At 45.0% G+C, this 25,317-nt stretch overlaps 1 protein-coding gene across 1 annotated transcript in view; it reads left to right on the forward strand.

The window, feature by feature from the left end:
• LOC117356564 (cysteine-rich venom protein tigrin-like) overlaps positions 1 to 25,317 on the forward strand; it is a 64,077-nt gene that overhangs the window by 25,147 nt on the left and 13,613 nt on the right. The window contains exons 4-6 of the mRNA XM_033935935.1: positions 3,906 to 4,048; positions 15,825 to 15,919; positions 20,869 to 20,957. Coding sequence (XP_033791826.1) covers positions 3,906 to 4,048; positions 15,825 to 15,919; positions 20,869 to 20,957 — 327 coding nt within the window. The remainder of the gene's footprint in view (positions 1 to 3,905; positions 4,049 to 15,824; positions 15,920 to 20,868; positions 20,958 to 25,317) is intronic.

Genomic DNA, 25,317 nt, shown 5'->3' on the forward strand with positions numbered 1-25,317 from the left:
AAAGGAGCCCTAAGTATAATTAAACAATGTTGGAGATAAGGGAGAGCCCTGCGGAACTCCGCATGGGTTCTTGCATGCAGAAGAATATTTATCTTTGGTGAATACATTAGTACCTTAGTTTACGAGCATAATTCGTTCCAGAAGCATACTCGTAAACCAAATTACTCGTACATCAAAGCAAGTTTCCCCATAGAAAGTGAGGGAAACTTGCTTGATTCGTTCCCCCCCCCCCGAGGCCAGTGGCACTGCCCTGCCCCCCCCCCTGCCGCGATCCGACATCCTCCCCGTACCCATCACCTACCCGAACACATCACTTATCCCCCATCTGGCACCCGGCATCGGCACCAATGCACAAGACATGCCGGTACTGGTGCCAGATCTGTCATTCTTTTTGCTGGGCCTTGAGCATCTGCGCATGCTCAAGGCCTTAGTTCCTGCTCTCTCCGAGATTCTCGAGATCTCCAAGAATCCAAGTTCCCTCTATATCTCTATGCCTTAAGGCGCTGCTTTTATCTTCCATACATCAGGGGTTCAAGTCTTGAGTGCGGTTAGCAAATATTTGATATTCATTTTTCTACCAGAAAACCTTCAAACTCTTTGGCCATTCCTTTGCTTAAACATATTTGAGTTGAACTTTAAAATGATCTGCAGCAATTCTCAGATGTCTAAAGCAACCTGTTCTCTCTCATCCTAAACCCCCTCCCCCACCCCAACACACACTCCTGAAGCATGAAATCACAACCAACCAAGCTGAATATACCAGCAGGAATGTCTCTAGGGTACATCTCAAAAACATGTACCTTCCTTCAATACCTGTCCAAGCCCTATGAAGTTTCAGTAAACTCTTCTACCTGTTGCCCTGTGCGGATATTGGATAGAAGGAAATACATTCCTACCACAATGGCTTGTAGCAGAGAGAAGAGGAATGTTTCTGATGCAACTGCAAACTGCAGAATGCTGATGAAAAACAGCAAAGTCTACCACTTATGAGAGCTGTTAAAATGAGTGAAGGGGGGATTTGAACGGGGAGCTTCAGAAGATGGACAAGGTGCAACAAGACACATTAACCTGGTGAGCCACAAATGGCATCTTTCTATCAGAGAAGTTTCCTCCCATGACAGCTTAGGATGTCCTAGCCATGGGAAGGAGAAAATAAGTTTGCCTGGAAAGGAAATGTGCTGGTAAAAACGGCAAAGTCCACCATCTAACCAGGGGTGTCAATCCAGGCGGGCTGCAATCCTCGAGGGCTGCAATCCAGGCGGGTTTTCAGGATTTCCCCAATGAATATGCATGAGATCTATTATCATACAATGAAAGCAGTGCAATGAAACCCGACTTGATTGCAGCCCTCGAGGAGGGACTTTGACACCCCTGATCTAGACGTTATTATGACAGCTAATAGGAAGCTGTTAAAATTAGGACAGGTAGGATTTGAACTGGTGAGCTTGAGAAAATGGACAAAAAGCAAAAAGGTGCATTAACTAGGTGAGCCAGAAATGCTTTCTTTGTTGTGATTGTGATATGATAGCTAATCAGATGATACATAGGCAGGTCAGTCAACTATGATATGACAGGGCAGTGAGCATCACCTGAGTAAAAGCTGTTGTAGCTCAATGTGTTAAAATTCGGGGCTGATCATACAGAGGTTGTAAATTCAACACCTAGCTCATCTTTTAATTGTGGCATACTATCTTAAAGGTGCACCTTGTTGATCTCACAATGAAGTCAGCTTTCTGAAGCTGCACAGCTCCATTTTACAATGAGGGAAAATGCAAGTTAAGGTCTGTATCTGGTTTTTCTCTTTTTAAGTGCTGAGAAATGAAGTAATGTGTGCAATAATGATCTTTTTTATGTTCTTTGCTCTCAGGAAAGAGCTGATTGCAGCACTGTTTGTTGAAAAAAAAGGGGTTCTTTTTAAGCAGGAAAGCCAAAGGTGGTGTAATCTATATATATAAAATCAGAGGTATGTATGTGTGTATGTATGTGTGTGTGTGTGTATGTGCCGCGATCATGCAAAAACGGCTTGCCCGATTTGAACGAAACTTGGTATGCAGATCCCTCACTACCTGGGGTGATATGTTCTGGGGGTCTCGCGGCCCACCTGCACACGTGGGCGGAGCTACAAACAGAAAATCATATTTCACCCATTCATGTCAATGGAAAAAATGTTAAAAGCTGCCATTCTCACTGTAATTCAAAAACGGCTTGACCGATTTGAACGAAACTTTGTATGCAGATCCCTCACTACCTGGGCTGATATGTTCTGGGGGTCTCGCGGCCCACCTGCACACGTGGGCGGAGCTACAAACAGAAAATCAGATATCACCCATTCATGTCAATGGAAAAAATGTAAAAAGCTGCCATTCTCACAGTAATTCAAAAACGGCTTGAACGATTTGAACGAAAATTGGTATGCAGATCCCTCACTACCTGGGGTGGTATGTTCTGGGGGTCTCGTGGCCCACCTGCACACGTGGGCGGAGCTACAAACATAAAATCTGATTTCACCCATTCATGTCAATGGAAAAAATGTAAAAAGCTGCCATTCTCACAGTAATTCAAAAACGGCTTGACCGATTTGAACGAAACTTGGTATGCAGATCCCTCACTACCTGGGGTGATATGTTCTGGGGGTCTCGTGGCTCACCTGCACACGTGGGTGGAGCTACAAACAGAAAATCAGATATCACCCATTCATGTCAATGGAAAAAATGTAAAAAGCTGCCATTCTCACAGTAATTCAAAAACGGCTTGACCGATTTGAACGAAACTTGGTATGCAGATCCCTCACTACCTGGGGTGATATGTTCTGGGGGTCTCTCGGCCCACAACTCTATGTTGCTTGCTCAAGGGTGGGTTCACCCAAGAATTTATATCTTCTTGCTCCTGGAGGTGAAACTAACGTTTTGCGTTAGTTGTATTGTATTCATTTTGTCAAATATTTCACATTATAATTTGAATATTGTACTTTTTATTAAGCTGTAAAAAAATAATTTCATTCACCATTATAAAGTATCTTTATTTGAATCCATTTACAGTGTTATTGCTATAATTAAATACCCGTGCAACGCCGGGGCATCAGCTAGTGAGTAAATCATATTACTGTTTGGGCAGAAAAGTACTATGTTTTCCATGCAATATGTTTATATTGATGTGCTCTATTGATATGATGGCTTATTAAATCTATTAGGAGGGAGAAACAAGAAAAAAAAAACATATTTGAACTCACTATAGGACATATTATATCGGAAATAGAAAGCACGCCTAACATACGTCTATAGGAAGTCGCCAGCTATGAAAGCTGAAACTGCATTGAAATGAAGCAAAAACCACACTTAGATCAGCTTTTCCTTTACCTACATTTTCCACAATGTTTAGACGCGGTCTGCCGCCTAACTAGTGTCTATGTGGTGCCTATCCTTAACCACGCCCCTTTTACGCCCACATCTACAAACTTAGATGCGGATTTTCCCTAAACTCGCTTCTATCTCACATCTTTATTTTGAAAACATCCTATCTGATGCCTAACTCCGTCTAAGTCTCAATTAACGTTTGTTAAGACCCTTAAATCGCTCATTATCCACTTAAATCAGACACCTAAACCACGCCTAAAGTTAGGTGCACTTTACAGAATCAGGGTCTAAGTGTTTTAACGTGCTTTTAGCGCACGCTGAATCAACGCATGTGCTAACTGCTAATGCATCCATAGGATAACATGCACGCTTTAGCGTTTAGCATGTGTTTAGCGTGTACTAATATTTACTGCACGCTAAAAAGCATAACGTACCTTAGTAAAAGAGGGGGTAAATGTTAACCAAAAATATCCCAATACTTTATTTAGAAAGACCATTACTTACTGTGAGAAAATATTAATCACTTTAATGATTGTGTGAGTTTTTTTAAAGGATTCTCTTCTGGTGAAAATCTGTACATGTCGCAAGCTGCTGAACCTTGGACAAATATAATCCAATCGTGGTACAGAGAAGGGGCAAATTTTGAATATGGAAAAGGTTCAATAAATGGTAAAGCAACTGGACATTATACTCAGGTATTGATTTATTAAAATACTGACATAATGAAGAGAGGATAACTCTTGCAAGCTTAACAATGATGAAGTGCAACTTCAGTTTGATATTTAAATTTATAATACTGAAAAATCATAATGGCTAATATTGGTGGGAACTATATTGGTGGGAACTATTTAGACAATCATGTACTAAAGACACCACTTAACAAAAGTCTGCTTTGTGGAACAGTGCTCCCTTAATTGGAAGACTGACTCCCAGTGTTACATTTTTACAAATCACCAAGATCAGGTGCTGACATTTTTCAAAATGATATTGCCAAAGCAGGAATGAATGTGGATCACTTCTGCCCTCATTTGGAAGTATAGTTGGTTAGAAGTAGAAGGGACACTGGGAAGCAGCGATCACAATATGATCCGCTTTGAGCTGGATGTAGGGGAGAAACATCGGTCCAAAATGACAGCCACGGCACTGAACTTCTGAAAAGGGAAGGGTGCAGCACTGGGAAGGGGAAGGGGAGGGGGCTGGGTGCAGCACCTGACAGGAGAGGGAAGGAGGGACAGAGGAAGGAGGGAGGGGACTAGGTGAAGAGCCTGATGGAAGGAGGGAGGGGACGGTGCAGTGCCTGACAGAGGGGGGCGGAGGTGGAAGGGGGCTAGGTGTGGAGCCTGACATGGAGAGGCTGGGTCCAGGGGGTAGGGAGTTCAGAAAGCAGGGAGGACAGATGCTCAGAGGGTTGGGAAGACAGATACTGCATATACAGGGAGAGGGTTGGGAAGGCCAAATGCACGGGGGGGTGGGGAGGAAGAAAAGAGAGATGCTGAACAGGTGGAGTAGTGGGAATGAAGAGAAAGAAATGCTGCTGTGGGGGGGGGGGGGAGGAACAGAGAATTGTTGTACATGATAGTGGTGGAGAGGAGGGAGGGAGAAAAGTTACCATAAAATTAAACTATAGAAAGTGCATTCTTTTTCCCCTCCCCACCACTGTACAGATTTTCTTCCTCTCTCCTCCACCCCCCCATGTGCAATGTCTTCCTCTTTCTCACTGTCTACCATCTCTCTCTCTCTCTCATTCCCTCCCTTGCAGCAAAGGGAGTGGGGAAAGAGAGAGAGGGAAAGAGGGATCTAGGGTACCTCTCTCCCACCCCCTTTACTGCCACATCCTATATTTATCCCTCTCTTATCACCCGGACTGTGTGCAGCATTTTTTGCCACTGCCCAACAGCCCCATGTTCAACATTTCTGCTTCTATCACCCCTCTCCAGCACCATGCCACATCTCTTCCTCCATTCCCTCCACTACCACGTCTAACATTTCTCCCTCTTGCATCCATTTCCATCTGTCCCACTGTTTCTTTTCCACCACTACATCCAACATTTCTCTCTCTTATCTCTCTATACCTCACTCCTCTCCCATCACCAAGTCTACTCTTTCTTCCTTTCCCTATGTACACCATCTCTTTTCCTCTCACTCACACCTATGCTTAACAATTCTCCCTTTTTATTCCCTCCCCCACCTCAGCATCTGTTTTCCCCACCCTTCCATCCTATGTCCCAAGTTCATACCCCCTCCCTCCCTTCTGTGTCCCAAGTTAGTGCTCCCTCCCTCCTTTCCAGCGTTTGCCCCAAGTTTGTGCCCCCTCTCTTGCTTCTGTGTCCTAACACATCCCCTCTCTCCATTCTGTGTCCCAAATTCATGCCCCATCCCTCCCTTCTGTGTCCTAAGTTAATGCTCCATCCCTCCTTTCCAGGCTTTGTCCCAAGTTCATGCTCCTGTCCTTCCTTGTCCCAAAATGTCCCTCTCCCTCCCTCCTGTGACCCAATATGCCTCTCTTCCTCCCTCCTTTCTGTGTCCCAAATTCATGCCCCCTGCCAAGAGTGTGTACCTGTGTTCTGGCTGGCTCTAAAACATCCAAGTAGGTCTCCTCCTCCTTCTTTCCAGCTACACTTCTTTCTGCACAAAGCTACAGCCAGCAGCAGCAGATTATGGCCAGAGGTCCTGGTGTGCTCCCAAATATGACATCTCTCACCTCTCCCTGCTCCCCAGTCCATATCCCCTCCACCTTTTCCTAGCCATGTCTCCTCTTCCTTCTCTGCTTTCCCTGAGTTGTCCATCCCTCCCTCCCCCTTCTGTCCCCTCCAATGAATCTCTTTCCTTTTCCCCATCTTGCCCCCTCCACCAATTCTCTCTCTCCTTCTCCCCATTTTGCCCCTCCACATCCATTTCTCCCTTTTCCCCCTTCTGCCTTCCCTCATGTCCATCTTTCCCTCTCTTACTCCCTCTGTCCTTCTCCAAATCCATCTCTTATTGTCCCTCTTCTGCCCCCTCTCCATGCCCTCCTTCTACCCCCTCTGCCATCCCCAAATCCATCCCTCCCTCCCTCCCTTACTCCACTCCTTACATCACTCCTTTCTTCTCTCATCTGTGTACAACATCTCTCCCTTCCCCTAGTCCCATATGCTCCCTCCCTCTCTAGAAAACACCTGCCGGCATCTACTTCTCTCCCCTCCTCCCTTCCGCCCATGGCATATCTACCTTTTACTTCTTAGAAAAGCACTGCACTGCCCTGCCACTGGCCCAGTGTCTTCTCTCCACTGTGGCCCGCCCTAGCGGAAACAGGTAGTTGTCAGAGAGGGCGGGCTCCAGTGAAGAGAAGATGCCGGGGACAGCACCAGAGCAGCGCATTGCTTTTCTAAGAGGTTAAAGGTAGACACACCATTGGTGGCTGGGAGGAGTAGATGCCGACAAAGTGGAGCGGCAAAGAGTGCCGACCAACAGGCATGCTGGCTGGTAACAAGGTGCCACTCCCAGCCTGGCAAGAAGTAGATTCCCCCCATAGGGTGGGTAATTTTTGCAGAGGCCATGGCCTCTGTGCCCCCCCCCCCCCTGTTCCGACGCCTATGGTTACACTTATGGAATAATTTACCTGGACATTTAAAATTGTATACAAATTGTGTTAACTTTAAGAAGTTACTAAAGACACAATTTTTTGTTAATGCCTATTTGTAAGGAAGCTATTTCCTTCTTCAACTGCCTTGATATTCAGTCACCATATATGATGAGAAAAGATATTTTTTTAAATGTTTTATTAGAAATTTTATGTATGCTTGTTGCTGGAAACCGCTAAGATATTAAGCGGTCTATAAATGTTTTAAATAAAATAAATAAATTTTTACAAAGTCGCAGTAGCAATGATACCAAAGTAAATGCACTGAAGCCCTTAGGAATTGAATGGGTTTTGGTGCATTTACTGTGGCAGCATCACTATTACAGCTTCGTAAAAAGGGCCCTAAGGGGGAAATTCTGCAAATGGTGTCTAAACAGATAGGCGCCTATAATATAGGCACCTATCTCTTGTCAATCACACTTAAGTGCCTATTATAGAATCACTCTTAACTTAAAGCGTAGGCACCTGTAAGGTAGTCCAGGGTTTTAAAGGCCTACATTATAGGCGTCTAATAGTAGTGCTTAAGCCCTTCTCTGCCCCTAAACATGCATGCTATGGGTTGGTGACCAGTCAGGCTCTGATCCTGCCAAGGTCCCGGGGAAAGCTGGAAGGAAGGGTGGCAAGAAGTCCATAAATGGGATTGTCAGGACCAGCTCCCAGTACCAATCTGCCCCGCTGGAGGATGCCACCGACCAAGAATGGGGGGAAGAGGAAGCCCTGCACATTGGTGTGATATGCAGGCCTCCTTCACAGACGGAAGAAATAGATAGAGATTTAATAGTAGACATTCAGAATATATCTAAAAAAGGGGAAGTCTTGCTAATAGGTGATTTTAACATGCCAGATGTTGATTGGGATATCCCTATTGCAGGGTCTTCTAGAAGTAATGAGATTCTGGATTCTCTACAAGGAGAACTGTACCAGCAGTTGGTAATGGAACCCACATGGGATGGGGTCATACTGGACTCAGTGCTTACAAATGGGGAAAGTGTTTCTGATGTTACAGTGGGTGATCATCTGGCATCCAGTGATCACTGCATGGTACGGTTTAATATTTAGATGGGTATAGAGAGGGGTCATTCAAAAGCAAAGTTTCTAGACCAGGGGTAGGGAACTCCGGTCCTCAAGAGCCATATTCCAGTCAGGTTTTCAGGATTTCCCCAATGAATATGCATGAGATCTATTTGCATGCACTGCTTTCAATGCATATTCATTGGGGAAATCCTGAAAACCCGACTGGAATACAGCTCTTGAGGACCGGAGTTCCCTACCCCTGTTCTAGACTTTTAAAAAAATTAACTTTGTTCAGATGGGGGTTTACGTCAAGGAATTATTGTCCGGATGAGAACATCTGGAAGGAGTGGAAATGCGGTGGGCAATACTGAAAGGAGCGATTGTAAGGGCGACAAACCTTTTTGTGAGACATGTAAGTAAAAGGAAAAGAAGGCCACTTTGGTTCTCAATAGTAGTGGAGAAGGTAAGGAATGAGAGGTTAGCTTTCATAAACTACAAAAGATCGCAGAAAGAGGAAGATAGGGAAAAATATCTGGAAAAGTTAAGAGGGGTTGGTTTTGTAGTCAGGAAAGCAAAGATGCAAATGGAAGAAAAAATAGCTGACACAGGAGACAAGACATTTTTTAGATATATTAGTGAAAGGAAGAAGTACAAAAGTAGCATTGTGAGACTCAAAAGTGAAGGGGAGGAATATGTAGAAGCTGATAAAGAAAAGGCCAAATTGCTTAACAGATATTTCTGTTCTGTGTTCACGGCTGAAGCACCAGGAGTGGGAATGCAGAAGACAAACATGAATAGGGATGGAGGAGTAATAGTCCCTGATCGATTTTCAGAAGGTTGTGTTTGTGAGGAGCTAGCTAAAATAATGGTATACATGCCGGATGGCCGGATGGTGTACATCCTAGGGTGCTGAAGGAACTTAGGGAAGTTTTGGTAGCTCCGCTGACTGTCGTTTTCAACAAGTCTCTAGAATCAGGAGTGGTACCGGAGGACTGGCAAAGGGCGAATATGGTTCCTCTCCACAAAAGTAGAAGTAAGGAAGAAGTATGGACTTTACAGGCCAGTAAGTCTGACTTCTCTGGTAAGCAAATTAATGGAAACACTTTTAAAACAGAGAATGGTCAAGTTTCTGGAATCCTGTGGATTATAGAACCGGAGGCAACATGGATTCACTAGAGGTAGGTCTTGTCACCCAAATCTGATCAATTTCTTTGACTGGTTGACCAGAGAATTGGATAGAGGATGTGCACTACATGTGGTATATTTAGATTTAAGCAAAGCCTTTGACAGTGTTCCACACAGCCGTCTAATAAATAAACTGAGTGCCCATGGGATGGGTCCCAAAGTGATGGGTTCAGTCAAGAACTGGTTGAGTGGAAGGCGACAGAGGGTAGTGATCAGTGGAGATCGCTCTGAGGAAAGGGATGTTACCAGTGGTGTACCTCAAGTTTCTGTTGTTGGGCCTGCTCTTTTTAACATTTTTATAAACGATATTGCTAAAGGATTGTCAGATAAGATTTGCCTCTTTGTGGATGTTACAAAAATCTACAATAGATTAGACATGCCGGATGGTGTGAATAACATGAAGAAAGACCTGGTGAAGTATGAAGACTGGTCTGAAATTTGGCAGCTAAAATTTAATGCTAAGCAATGCAAAGTCATGCATTTGGGCTGCAAAATCCCAAGGAACAGTACAGATTAGGGAGTGAAGAGCTTATGTGCATGACAGAAGAGCAGGACTTGGGTGTGATTATATGTGATGATCTTAAGGTGGCCAAACAGGTTGAAAAGGTGACGGCGAAAGCTAGAAGGATGCTAGGTTGCATAGGGAGAGGTATGGCTAGTAGGAAAAAGGAGGTATTGATGCCCCTGTATAAGACTTTGGTAAGACCTCATTTAGAATATTGTGTATAATTCCAGAGGCCATACCTTCAAAAAGATATAAAAAGGATGGAGTGGTTCCAGAGAAAGGCTACTAAAATGGTATGTGGTCTTCATCATAAAGCGTATGGGGACAGACTTAAAGCTCTCAATCTGTATACTTTGGAGGAAAGGTGGGAGAAGGAAGATATGATCAGTAGCATATTAAGGGGGGGGGCGGGGGGCAGTCCGCCTGGGTGCAAGCCCTGAGGGGGTGCTCCCGGCCTTGCCGTTCAGTCTGACCCACCCCCGAAGGATCGCTCGCCCCCCTGGCCTCCCTGCACCACCTATGAAGCAGCCCGCAGCGGGATCGCGATGTCAGCAATCTTTGAGCTGCTTCGGCGCTGCTTCCTGCGCCATGGTCCCACCCCTCCTCTGACGTCAGAGGAGGGGCGGGACCGCGGTGGAGGAAGCAGCTCCGAAGCAGTGCAGTGATCGCTGACATCGCGATCCCGCTACGGATTGCTTCATAGGTGGTGCAGGGAGGTCAGGGGGATGAGCGGTCCTTCGGGGTGGGGCGGGCAGGCAGGCAGGCCTTCAAGGGGGGGGGACAGGCAGGCCTTCAGGCAGGCAGGCCTTCAAAGGGGGGACAGGCCTTCAAGGGGGGGGACAGGCAGACAGGCTGGCTTTCAAGGGAGGGACAGGCCTTCAAGGGGGGGGACAGGCAGGCAGGCTTTCAAGGGAGGGACAGGCAGGCCTTCAAGGGGGGAGCAGGCCTTCGGGGGGAGCAGGCCTTCAAGGGGGGGATAGGCCTTCAAGGGGGGGACAGGCAGGCAGGCAGGCCTTCGGGGGGGATGCAGACCTTTAAGGGGGGGACAGGCCTTCAGGGAGGGGGCCCTGGTGTAGAAATACACGGAGGGAATGGCGGGGTTCAAAGAGACGTGCATATGCTGGACTTTGGGTGGGAAGAAATAATGGGTCTGAAAATAGAGAGAGATGATGATGGTTTTTACAGAGGGAAGGAACAGAAAGGGAGAGAAGTTGGACACTAGGGATGGTGTGGAGGGGGGGGAGAGAGATACTGGATAGGAGGGTAGTTGGGAAAAGAAAGGGAGAGATGGTGGACCCTGGGGTGGTGGGGAATTAGGAAGAGATGCTGGATGAAAGGGTAGTTAAGAAAAGATGGATCTGTGGAGGGAGACGAAAAAAGGATAGATGCCAAACCTCCTGGGGAGGGAAGGGAAACGGGGAGAACAGAGATGGCAGATGGATGGTTAGCATGCAGAAAGAAGGAAGAAAGACCCTGGCAAGCAAGTTATCAGAAGACAACCAGAGCCTTGGACCAACAAGATTTGAAAAATAACCATACAACAAAAGGTAGAAAAACTAATTTTATTTTCTGTTTTTTGATTACAATATGTCAGATTTGAAATGTGTATCCTGCCAGAGCTGGTGTTAGACCGCAAACTTGAGCTAGGATTTAACAGAGAGGAAAAGTCCTATTTGTTTCTTTATGTTATTTACACCACAGCGCCAGTGTGGTTAGGAGAAGCCAAAGGGGGGTGAAAAAGCTATAAAATAAACCCACCGGGATGTTTGAAAAAAACAAACAAACACCCAATTGGGCAGGAAAGTTGAATCGAAAAACCAATTCAATAGGCTGAATCGAATCGAAAATAAATTTTTTTTCTTGAATCGGGCAGCACTAGTTTGCGCTACTGTCTTAGACTTTAGAACCTGGGATTGGAGAGAGATGGCATCCTCAGTACTTTATAATGCAAGTGAAATGATGATTTGGTCAGACTTTTGAAGGGTCTGCAGAAGAAAAATATTGTATAAGCCGGGCATGAGACAGCAGGAAACGGGAACTTTTCTTCCTTCTATTTTTGTGAATGGCAAGGCTGAGGATTAGAGAATGACACGGTGGCGGTTTACCCGCGGCCACCGCATTTTAGCCGCGGGTCACCGCCGAAAACGGGGAAGAAAACTAGCAGTCGCTGCGGCGACGGGGACAAGGCCATTCACCGCCCCGCGGGGCGGTGAATGGGTCTTGTCCCCGCAGTGAGGCATGAAGGATCGCGCGGTCCCCGCAGCTCACACCCGCCTGCCCAATCGATTCTAGTGTTTAGCCAGCTCTCTCCCTTCTCCTCACCTTAGTTTGTAGATTTTCTTTTTCGGCGACCCGCACGCTATCAGAGAGCCGCGCACCCGCTGCTGCTCAGTTTCGATCTTCTGCTCTGACGCAACCGGAAACAGGAAGTTGCAGCAGAGCAGAAGATTGAACACTGAGCAGCCGCGCGTGTGCGGCTCTTTGGGAAAGCGTGCAGGTCGCTGAAAAAGAAAGCCTGCAAATTAAGGTGAGGAGAAGGGAGAGAGCTGGCTAAACACTAGGATCGATTGGGCAGGCGGGTGGGGGCTGCGAGGACCGTGCGATCGCTAGTGTTCCCGGCTCAGACTGTAAGGAGGGAGTGAAAGGGAAAAGGATTCTGGGCCAAGGTGATGAAAACGGAAAGAAAAACCCACAGCAGGAAAGAAAGGGAAGGACAGGCAGGTGAGCCAGATGCTAGAAGCAGGGGGGGGGAAGAAAGAGGGAAAAAAGCTAGATGGGGTTGAAAAGAAGAGACACACTGGTATGGAAGAGGAAGATAGGGGAAATCTGGACACAGGAAGGTAACAGAAAGAGGGGAAATTATGTGCATGGGGCATAGGGACAGAGACAAAAAGGGGACATGCCATGGGGATGGAATATGGACACAGGGGGGGGGCAATGGCAGATACATAGGGGAGATATTAGAAAAGTATATAAAATCGTACCCGTTTGAGGCTTTTATGTATGCAGCGGTGACGGTGACGGGGCGGTGAATGGGGTTGCAGTGGCGGTGACGGGGCGGTGAATGGGGTGGCAGTGGCGGTGACGGGGCGGTGAAGGGAATGGCGGTGACGGGGCGGTGCAGAGGATGGTGAGACGGGGACGGGGCGGTGACGGGGACCAATTTTTTCACCGTGTCATTCTCTACTGAGGATGTCAGAGAGTTCAGTTAAAATATGTGCTTTATAAGAAAATATAATAATGTGTTTTATAAAGTTTATAAGCATTGCTGGCCTACCCGGCGAGGTGTTCCTAATGGTGGTGGTGGTGGCGGCAGCGTGTCAATGTGTTGAGAGGAAGAGGTGGTCTGGGAAATTCTGCTGAGCAAACACCGGGCCCATTTCCACCCCCCAGTTAGTCCACTCCACTCAACTGGATCACACACTGAGTGGGTCTTTGGGTGTTGTGCCTGGGTAGTTGTTTTGGGATCTCTTCCAGTGGTTTGTCAGTATCTCCTTGTGGTCCAAGGAAGGAAACTTTGTTAACCTTAGCATTCACCTTCAGAATATGTTTGTAACAGCGCTGCTTGTGTGGCATTAGGCTATGTAGTGATTGAAAGAAAAAAAACAGACCTTTGCACATTTTTGCACTATATGGTGGGTGTATGAGGAGATTCACATTTCCTGCACAGCTAAGTCCTTGTGAAATTACCTTGTTCTTTCTGTATTTGACATCTAGCAAGGTTTCTGTTTGGAAGGAAAGATCTAAGCTTAAAAATGAAGTGGCCAGTAATTATGGTAAAAGCAGATAGCATTGCTGATTTTAAAAAAGGTTTGGACAAATTCCTGGAGGAAAAGTCCATAGTCTGTTATTAAGACATGGGGGAAGTGTCTGCTTGCCCTGGATCGGTGGCATGGAATGTTGATACTCTTTGGATTTTGACCAGGTACTAGTGACCTGGATTGGTTACCATGAGAATGGGCTACTGGGCATGATGGACCATTGGTCTGACCCAGTTAAGCTATTCTTATGTTATGTTCTCATCTGTAGGGGCCTTTGTTTTAACTTCTTATTTTAAGGTATTTTTTTTTCTGGGAACTTATCAGTGTTTTTTAGAATGGGAACAAAAATGGAAGAGAATTAATGTATGTGGAATAGGGGGGTGTTTACTAATTTCTTCAGCTAAATAATTAAATCCACTTCAACCAGACATAGGAGAGCTCACGCACTATTCACACACCCTCCAACCAAAATCGTCAAAAGAAAAAAAACTGTTCGACAACCTCCTAACACTCGACCCCCAACTCTACAACCTATTGACCTCGACCACAAACTACAAAACCTTCAAAAAAGAAATAAAAACCCTTCTATTCAAAAAACACATAAAACCACACTAACACAATCAGAACTGTCCCAAGCATTACCTGCAACTACTCCATATGTACTTCTGATGTCATGACAATTCAGACATAATTTATGTTATGTTTGGATTAATGGTTACATATGAGGTTCAATAAAAGAAAATTTTCAGTGCCTGTTTATATTATGACCATTTATTTTTCATGGTTATTACAAAAAATATTTTTTTACATGGGGGGAGTGTCAAAAAATGATGGGCCCCGGGTGCCACATACCCTAGGTACGCCACTGGATATGATAGAGATGATTAAATACCTACATAATGTAAATGTGCATGAGTCGAGTCTCTTTAATTTGAAAGGAAACTCTGCAATAAGAGGGCATAGGATGAAACTAAGAAGTGATAGGCTTCGGAGTAATCTGAGGAAATACTTTTTTTACAGAAAGGGTGGTAGATGCATGGAACAGTCTCCCAAAAGTGGTTGTGGAGACAGAGACTGTGTCTGAATTCAAAAGGTCCTGGGAAAGGCACGTGGGATCTATCAGAGAGAGAAAGAGATAATGGTTACTGTTTTGGAAAAGGTAGAACTGTGGATGTTGCAGTTCAAGTTGAAATTTAATTCTGAAAAAAACAAGATTTTTTTAGCTAGTCCCAATGATAAAATCCAGGAAGTGACTATCCAACTGAATGGTCAATATTTTGAAATAGTATCTAACCTGAAAATTCTAAGAATAACTTTAGATCGTTGTTTAACTTTTAGGAAGCATACTGATCAATTGATCAAAAAATGCTATGCGATCCTATGGAAATTGAGTACTATTAAGAAATATTTTGATAATGAGTCTTTTAGGCTATTGGTTCAGTCTACTATATTGTCCACCCTAGACTATTGTAACATCATTTATCTGGGGTTAACAAAAAAAAGACATTATTAAGACTATGATTGGTTCAAAATGCCATTGTTCGTTTGATTTTTGGACTGAAGAAATATGATCATGTAGGTTTCTTTTACATCAAATTGCATTGGCTTCTATTCGAGGCCAGAGTGATTTTTAAATTTGGGTGCATCTGTTTTAAGGCACTTTTTGGTTTATTACCTTTTTATTTGGTTTCTCATCTGAAATTATTTAAGTCAAATAAATATACAAGAAACTCCGGTATGTTCATCTTCCCCTCTCCAAAGGCGTGTCGTTATAAAAACTCTCTGGATAGAACATTAGCATTTCAAGCAGGGAAGATGAACTCCTGGATAATTCCTTTGATTGTTCAATCTTGATCTTACTTCAAATTTAGGAAATTGTTGAAACCTTATTTATTCGACAAATTTGTATGTTAACTTTTTTTTTCAGTTCAAAAGTTTTATTGGGTTTAATAAGAAAAGGAAGAAGTATAAAACAAGATCAAGGAATGCATAATATTTGTTGACTGTTCTTTTTCCAATGACATCCAGTTTGGACTATCAGAATTATTGTTACTCTCATGGCTCTTCGCTATAATTTTTCTAGCAACTAAAAGGAATTAATGAGCCATGTTCTCTTTCTGTATGTTAACTTTTAACAATATATTAGTGATGTATTTTAAATAGGTATAAGTATTTTATTGAATTATATTTTTTCACTGAAATGTTTCAGGTTTTTTTCTTGTTGTAAACCGTCCAGAACTACTGGTAGGGCGGTATATAAGAAAATAAATTATTATTATTATTATTATCATGTTTCTATGTTTCTATTATGAGGTAGAATATCTGGATAGCTTATTGGTTCTATTTCTTATTGCTCTTGTATAGACATGTATTCTTTTCACATTTAGGTGGTGTGGTATAGGTCTAACGAGATTGGATGTGCCTTTGCTCATTGTCCCACTTCAAAATACAATCACTACTATGTTTGCCAGTACTTCCCAGCGTACGTACATATTTTGTTTTATATATTGATTGTAAACTATGGGGCCCTTTTATTAGAGGCAGTTAAGCCCTTAACATGTGGGTAGAAAATGGTGAAAGGCTACCACACAAACATATTAATGGCACCCTAATCAAGGATGCCTAATGATGACTAACTTCGGAATCCACACACAACGTATTGTTTTTTTAGCCATTCAAAAAAAAAAAAAAAAAACCCTTTTACAAAACCGTAATGCAGATTTTAGCGTTAGCTGTGGCAGTAACAGCTTTGACGCTCATAGAATTTCTATGAGTGTCAGAGCTGTTACTTCTGTGGCCAGTGCTAAAAGCCACGCTATGGTTTCGTAAAGGGGGAGGGGCATAAATTACCAAACAAACCTTTTCTTAAGGCCAGATGGGTATTCTGATTGGCCCAGGCGCCTTAGGCCCCACCAGTAGGCGGAGCTTTGGGATGGATCAATCGGGCCTCATTCCGTTGTTTGGGCCAATCGGGCCTCATTCCGTCGTTGGCTGCCTGCCGGACAAGCGGGTTTGGCTCCCGTCTGTCCGGCCAACTACACAAAGGTATGGGGAAGGGGGGTGGGGGTGTCGTGGGGGTCAGCCAGGGGGGTCGCGGGTCGGCTGGGGGGGGGCGGTTGGAGGTTCTTGGGGGGGCGGTCGTTGGGGGGAGGGCAGGAGGGCCTGGGATCCCTCCTGCCCGTAATGTAGTGCGGGGTGGGGGTAGGGGGTCGCCGTGGCCAGGAGGGTTTGGGCTCCCTCCTGGCCCGATATTGTCGGGGAGTTTGGGAGTCAGCGGGGCAAGAGGGCTTGGGCTCCCTTTTGCCCTGATCGTGTCGGGGGGCAAGAGGGCTTGAGCTCCCTCTTGCCCCGATCGTGTCGGGGGCACCACGGTTGGCTGGGGCAAGAGGGCTTGAGCTCCCTCTTGCCCCGATCGTGTCGGGGAGTCGGGGAGTCGGCAGGGCAAGAAGGCTTGACGTTAGAGAAAGGGCGAACCGCTGGAGAGGAAGCAGCGCAGGCGCGGGGCTCATGGAAGGGCCGGGACCGCCAAGAGAAAGCAGCAGGACACCGGTAGGAGCTTCTACATGATTGGGGGGGGATCGGGAGGCTGTGGGGGTGCGAGCGGTCCTTCAGGGTGGGGGTGCGGGTGCGGGTGGGAGTGCGTGCGAGTGGTCCTTCGGGGTGGGGGTGCGAGCGGTCCTGTGGGGGGGTGAATCGGACATCGGGGGGGCATCAGGCTTTCAGGGTGGGGACAGGACTTCAAGGGGGAGAGGAGAGTCGGGGCGGGCGAAAGGAGAGTCGGGCGGTGACGGGAGAGTCGGGCAGCATGTGCGGTATACGGGTGTGCGCGGTATATAAAAATTTCTGTACATAAATTTGTGTTTTCCGCGCGCTATACCCGTGTGCGCGTTTTACACGGGTGCGCGTTATCTATGTGAAAATACGGTAATTAGGCAGCAGGGCAGGATTAATTCTTCAAGGGCCCCTAGGCACATAAGTATACTGGGCCCAGTGCCCCACCTCACCCTGCCCTGACCCCATTTATTTATCTGTTTTATTTACTTCTTTATTTCCACTTTATTTCTTTTATTTTAAATTCAAAACCAATAGATTACGTATATTTTGTATGAAGAACATTGATATGATGTGATTGTTCTACATGTTATTACCTTTGTTGTGATTATTTATCTTCGGTTGTATAAGATTGAAAATTCTTCAATAAACATATTTGAACACACAAAAAAATTCTAAGCAAAGATTACCATAACAGTACCAGTGTACAGTTTTTCTTCTATGCAAACCCAAACATCTGAAAAAGAATCCCCCCTTCCTTCCTAGAGGAAGAGAGCTTCAACCGGCCGGGCATTGGGAAGCCCGCCAATTTATATTTTGCAGTTGGGAAGGAGGCATGGGGCATGGCGGGAAGAAAATTTAGTGCCCACCATTTTATTGGACTAATGCATTTCTCAATTAGTTTTAGAGCCTCAGTGAACACTAAAAATTGAATGGCCTAGAGCAGGGTATCCCTAATGAATATGCATGAGAGAGATTTTCACTCTCTCCGTTGTATGCAAAAGTTTGCCATGCATATCATTAGGGATGTCCTGAAAATCTGGCCTTTTGTAGCCTTTGAGGAATGAATTTGGACAAGCCTGGCCAAAAGAATGTTTTTTTTACGGCTAGAAGCCAGAGGATCTTGAATTTTTCTTCTACTCATTTAGGGCTAGATTATATAAGTAATACCTAACTCAGTAGGTGCCTAGCAAAACGGCACCTACTGCATTATCAATCAAAGTTAGGAAACAGTTGTAAAATTGAGCCTTGCGGTGCCTAATTAACTTAGGTACTGGTATGCCTCATAAAGTTAGGCATCAGTATATTAAGCCTAATATACCGGTGCCTAACTTAATCCACGCCCAAACTCTGTCCTTAACTATGCCTACTTTTCATGTAGGTACTTCTAGGATCCTCAGTGTAAACGTCTACCGAGTTAGGCATCTACTGTCGAATTATTATTTTTTAAAAAATTGTTCTTTAATCGGTTTTAATGGCACCAATTAAGCTGATTTAAAAATTTACATTAGGGGACTTCCGGTGACGTCATCACCTTGAATGGCGGGTTAGAGCCGGAGCTCTGATCCCAGGGTGTAAGTTCCCCTGACCCGGAGTGGGCACGCGGTGGTGGAGAGCTGGGCACCCGGTGGGCAGAGTGTGGGAAGCAGCGTGGTTCACTACTATGCCGTCTAAAAAGAAAGGCGAAGAGGGGAGACCGCACGAGAAGGCGCTAGAGAAAAGCAGCCTACGCCAGTCACGCGGAGCCTCGCGCGCATCCCAGCAGGAGTCCGGGGAAAGCGGGTCCGATGAAGAGTCGGAGAGGGGGGCCTCTCTGAGATTGCGGCGCATGGACTCCTCCTCCGCGGCAGTGACTAAGGCAGACCTCCAACAATGGGTCTGCGATATTAAGCAGGAGGTTGCTGGTGTCAAAGGGAAAATCCGGGACGCAGTGAAAGAGATCAAGAGAGAGATAGCAGACCTCATGGTGAGAGTTGAGCAGACTGAAAGGAGAATGGGGGAACAGGAGGAGGTGGTACAAGACCTGAGTGGGGCATTTGAGGCAGCCCAAAAGGACTGGCAGGACTGTTACAACCGGGTGGAGGATCTGGAAAACCAGTCCCGCCGGAATAATGTCCGCATCCGAGGTGTACCTGAATCGGCGAATTATACGGATGCGGTGAAGGTGCTGCAGGAGATCTATCAATCTCTCTTCTCCTTGACTGAAGACGGTGGAGAACCCATTGGGGTCTTGAAAGTGGACCGGGCTCATCGCACACTGGGACCCAAGCGAGATGACTATCCTAGGGACATTATTGCATGTCTTCACAATTATGCTGACAAGGAGCGGATGGTGCGCAAGGCCCGGGATCTGGGCACGTTTGAGTGGAAGACGCATAAGGTGGAGGTGTTTCAGGACCTTTCTGCCATTACCTTGCAACGCAGAAGAAAGTTTCGCCCAATAGTGATGGTCCTGAAGCAGAAAAATCTCAGATACTGATGGTGTTCCCTATTGGGCTCCTTCTTACTATCAACGGAACCCATAAGAAAGTGACCACTGTAGCGGAGGCGGGAAAATTGCTGCGGAAGGAGGGGATCCTTACTGGAGAGGTTCTGATGCTGGACCGGCAAGGGGCCCAGCAGTCGGAGAAATTTTGCTGGAGGGAGCGTGGGGCCAGGTCGCGAAAACCGGGTGCTGGTGGTCGAGAGGTGGAGGAGCCATCTGGGAGAAGTGGAGCTGGACCTCCCACTTGAGCTGATGAGTGAGCGACGGCGGATCCTGCCTGGCTGTTCTTGGACAGTTGAGACTTTACATGCCTTGACTGGGCTGTTGTGCTTGTTGGAATGTGTGTGGGGATGGATGTGAGGGGTCACTGTTAACGGGGGGGGGGGGGTGCATGAGGGTGCCTAGGAGAGTGTGATTGGGGATTGATGCTTGATGGAGGGCTGGGGAAGGGAGGGGAAATGGTTGAGGGGTTCATGAGCTGGGGTGGTGTCACCCGGAGTCATGGGCGTTTCAGTATGTGGGGGCTCTCTTTCAAGTGCCCCTCACGGAAAGGGCGGAGGTGGCTTTGTTGGGGTTTCCCACAGGAGGGGCAGATGACACCCAGGATAGTCTGGTACGGTTGGCCTTCACAGCGGCTAGGCTGACTGTGGCTCACCACTGGCGCAGTACTGCTGTACCTACTTTGACTCTAGTTCGAGAGAAATTGGGCTGGGTGTGTGAGAAATACCGGCTCTCGGCCCTGTTGACTAGAAAATGGCAGCAATATTACGATATTTGGGGGAGATACCTGGCAGTGGAGGGAATGGATGTGGATGGTTCTGTTGTCAGAAGAAGTAATGGTCCCGGAATGGATTGGCTCTTGGGGGGTTTGTATTATTGTGGTTCTGTGTTCTTTTGTCCCTTTTTTTCTGATTTTTCTTCTTTTCCTCTCCTTGGGGTGCTACCGTGCCTACTGGTGGTGCTCTAGGGTTCCCGGGAGATGCAGGTGCTGTTTGCTGTCATTGGGGGGGTGACATCAGGGGTCTTGCTGTTCTGCAGATTGCCTGCCTGTACTGTTTTTGTATTTTCCTGATGTTTTGCTGTGCTGTTTTTTGTCATAAATAAACAATTGCAAAAAAAAAAAAAAATTTTACATTAGGCACCTACATTAAATCGGAGATGCTTCCAATTTAGGCATCTAACTTCAGGCGCCATTTATAGAATCTGAACTTTGTTTCCATATGTATTTTAAGATGTTTAAAAATTTCTACGTTATTATGTCTTTATATTTTACATCTTTATCTATCTAGCTGTCTTTCTGCTTAATTACAACTTTTTCTTGCATGGATGAATTGTTGGCTTAAATGAAATCTAATTAAGCTTCTAAATACTGCATCTCTTTATCATTATTTTAGTGGAAATGTTGAACAAATAATCAACACACCCTATAAGAAAGGAAACCTATGTAAAAACTGTCCTAATAACTGTGAGAATGGATTATGCAGTAAGTTTTTCCAGCTGCCCTGTATTTGTATTTTGTAATGATGGCTAACTACATTATAACTATCCTATTCTGTACATTTTCCAACAGCTTATTAGTCTCAGTATTACGATGGTCATACCTCACATATATTTTTTCTAATTTAGTAGCATTCTTATGGGGAACTTGAAGGTCTCATGTACAATTTAAGACCGAGTCCTTTTCCTAAAGTGCAGTAAAATTTGCACTCCATGTGCATGTCAGGATGTTTACATTCTCTCATGTAGAGGCACCCAGGAAGCTGGAAAGGAAGAGGGACTTGCAAAGTCAAGGATTAGTGGCCTGGATGCACTAAACTCACCGGGCGTTTAACAATCGTCACTAAACCAGGTTGAACTGGTTTAGCATTGACCTAATTTACCGATTGATGCATATAGTGGCTCATCATGTGCTTTTCCATGTATTTGTTGCAGCCTCCGAATCTGCTATTCAAACGACCTATTTAGTATTAAAACAAGCTCATTATTATTAAAACAAGCACTCCAATTGATGCCCTAACAACACTTAGGCATGCACTAAATCTAGCGCTGACTTCTAACAAAAGGTCTGCCATATTGCACATTCCTCTAGTCAGCCATGAAACCCCGGATCTCCTGACCCACTCCACCGCTGTTTCCTTGGGCCCAAGTAGCAGAATTCTTTGCCCCCCTCTTGGCAAAAATCAGTCTTCCACTCTACTCTTTAAGAAAACACTCAAAACAGTTTTGTTCACTAAAACATGTGGATCCCCCCTGGCTGACACCTATATCTATATCTATATATCTATATCTATATATATCTATATCTATATCTATCTATATATATCTATATATCTATATATATCTATCTATATACCTATATCTATCTATCTATCTATATCTATCTATATATCTATCTATATCTATCTATATCTCTATATATCTATATAGCTATATATCTATATCTATATCTATCTATCTATCTATCTATATATATATATCTTCCTCTGTCTCCCATTTCTCCCCCCTCCCCCCCACACACACATACGCAAACTTTGCCCTTTTTTATTTAATTTTATTGTATACTACTTGGAAACCTTTTATGGGCCTGTGATGGTATATCAAACGTAATAAATTAAAAATGAAATAAATAAAATTTAAGAATGCAGATTTAGCACATTAATAATGTGATTAACAGGCTAAATCTTTAAATAAAGTTTTAAAAATGAATCACTGCTTCTCTGGCTCTGAAAAGAGGCTGTGGTATCAATGTCAGCATGTGTGTGCTGCTGCTGGTTCTGCCTGACCTAGAAATATTCAGAGCCAGTTGCTGCACGGACATGTTGATGCTGATACCACAGCTTCTTTCAGACCTGGAGAAGTGGCAGGACTGGCACAGGAGTGTCAGATCAGGTAAGAGAGAGAGAGAATTGCTATATCGGCTGGATGGGGGTGCAAGGAAGAGGAGAGGTGATACATGGGAGGCAAGAAGAGAAAGAGGTGATGCATGGGAGTCATTTAACTCGATAACTTCCATATCTTTTTCATACATTTTTATTTTATATATTTTGCTACAGTCTAATTCAGTTTTCTTAACTGTGGTTTATTGGAGCTATGTAACTGTCCAGTTAGGTCATTCAAATGGTAATGATTTATTTTCTTACATGGAAAAATAAAAACTCCCTCTGAAAATAGCAATCTTCACAATTGTATTAGTACACCATAGGACCTTATTTATTGAAGCGCAGTAAGGTTTTTCTGTTTTCCTATGGAAAACCTATTATAGCTGTAAAACCTCCTCAGTAGCAATTGGAGACTTTCCCTAATGTGGGGTAAAAATTGACCCTTTTCAATGATGGCATAACTGCACTACCAAACACACACAGCGCTGTACATTAAACATGCAAGAGAAGTCCTTGCTCAAACAATCTTGCAATCTAATTATGACTAGGGTTACCAGATGTCCGGAAAAACCCGGACATGTCTTCTTCTAAGAGGACTGTCCAGGTGCCCAGATGGACTTTCCAAAACCCAGCAGTAGGTCCGTGTTTTGGAAAGTATCCGGCCGCGTCTTGAGGGCCTCTGAGCATGCGTGGATGACATCACACATGTGTGCGCATGCTTGGAGGGCCTCGGATGTGACCTGGAGGTCAGGAAAAGATGAAGCTTTCTGGGGTGGGGCTGGAGGAGAAATGGGGTGTGGCTAGAGGCAGAATGGGACAGGGTAAAGCGTCTGAGATTTTACAATGAAAAATATGGTAACCCTAATTATGACAGACAAACAAGACAAAAAGGGTGAATATATATACTGCTGCTCAGGTAGGGAATTACAAAGGGAATGATAAGGTAGATGGGGTAGAGGACTATAGAGGGAATGACAAACAGATGTGGATGCTTTACAAGTGGCTTGGGGTTAGGACTGCTGACGCAAAATGCAGTTAACTGAATATAGTGAAATATAACAAAACATAACAAGCCACTTGTATACCACAAAACCTCTCAGTTCTATGCGGTTAACAGATGCAAACACTGTACATGCACAGGGAATTACAGTATACTGTATACTTATTTACAGAATTCTTATCTATAAAATTTGGCAAATAAATTGGTTTTCAGCATCCTTTTAAAAGTTTGGTACAAACAATTCTTGCCCCAGAGCCCAGCTTGATAGGCTAAAGTTCTATTAAAAAAAAAAACACTTATAGATACTTATAGATGAAGTTTGCGCAAAATTGGCTTTTTGTCAATAAGATTGACATGATCCATGAGATAAGTAGGTATTAGCCCATACAATGTCTTAATACCTACTTATCTCGTGACTTCAAAAATAAAAATGTTTTGTATCGCTGGTGTACATCTGTGGAACAATCTGCTTGGACATCTGAGATTGTGCACAGAATATGTTAACTTTAAGAAACTAGTAAAGACGCAATTATTCATTGATACTTAAATGTAAGATGAAGGAATGATTCCAATGTGGTTCTGGGCATATTGCCACCATATATACACAGACAGTGAATGTTGCCTGTGTCTATAATGAAAATTATCTGTTTGTTTTATGGAATTTTATGAATGTTTTTACTGGAAACTGCCTAGATTTAGGTGGTATAAAAATGTGTTAAATAATAAGATTTTACTGACAGAAAATCAACCTTGCGCAAACATCATTTCCTTGTTATTGATTGGTAATAGCTCATCATGACCAGCAGGTGGAGACTGGACCCAACTTTTGGTTATAGTACTTAATAGCTGTCCATCCCTCTATCTGTCTTCTCTCAGTCTCCAAGCAGGTGGTTTTGGTGATCTGTGCCCATCTCCCCTTGTTAGAGCTGTTGGAATTTGTATAGGGCTCCTTGTCCCCATTCTGGTGCCGGACTGAGCTTAGAGAGGCCCTCTTTAGGGATCCGTCCGACTTCGGTGGTGTTACACCTGCGTTCTGGGTCCCTCCACACCCCTTCCTCCACCTCCCAAAATTTTGTAGAGGTGCCTCAGTTGTAAGGCAAGGCTTTGAGAGGCTTTGAGAGCCAGTGGAGTCTGTTCTGTAAAAAAAATAAAAAAAAAATCCTGAGGCAGTGCTGGTCTGAAGGGAGCTTTCCATTGCCTATTATTGCTGTTTTTTTACTAACCGGCACTTTGTATTTTAACTAGGTCACGTATTGTGCAATGAGCACTTTCACTGTGAGAAAGTGCTCATTGTGCTCCAGATGCGAGGCACTCGCAGTAGGCCTGTGCAAGTGCTGTGCAGACTGCCGCGATGGGGAAACCTCATCGGCATTGGGAACTGGCGTCCAAGCTTTCCATTTGCGAGTGCTCGCGAACCAGCAGCTGACAGCGAGGAAGCCCGGGCTTCACTTGCCGCCCATGCAGGGTTTTCCCCAGCAGCCGATGGTCAGGGTAAAAAGGATTCCCTTACCACCAATGCTGCTGGGTATTCCCTTATCACTGCTGCTGGCTTGCCTGATTTAGCGGCTGGGACAGTTCCAGCTTCCAAGACGCTATAGGCCTTGGAGGGGTCGTTTTCAGTGGGAACCTCTCCATTTTTTGGCGGGAAGCACCTCCATTTTGTCTGCAGCTTCAGGTGACCTTCCCCCTGTGTTGGAAAGACAGGGGCAGATTTCTAGTGGGTCCTCTGCTTTGTCAGTGAGTCCCATTGGGCCTCCAGGAGGGTTCCCCTGATTTTCTTTTTGTCTTTTGCACGGCATACTTTAAAGCAGCTGGGATTCCTGCTTCCGCACCATGGGTCTTGGGAGGGGGGTCCCTGTGCGTCCACTCCGGTTCGGCCCCCTCAGCGCCAGTCACATCCCCTCTTCCTCCTCCCTCGTCCATGCGGCCACAGGTGGCTTGGGATGAAGATTTTATTTCTGAGG

This window comes from Geotrypetes seraphini, chromosome 3 (assembly GCF_902459505.1).
Source record: "Geotrypetes seraphini chromosome 3, aGeoSer1.1, whole genome shotgun sequence".
Lineage (NCBI taxonomy): Eukaryota > Metazoa > Chordata > Amphibia > Gymnophiona > Dermophiidae > Geotrypetes > Geotrypetes seraphini.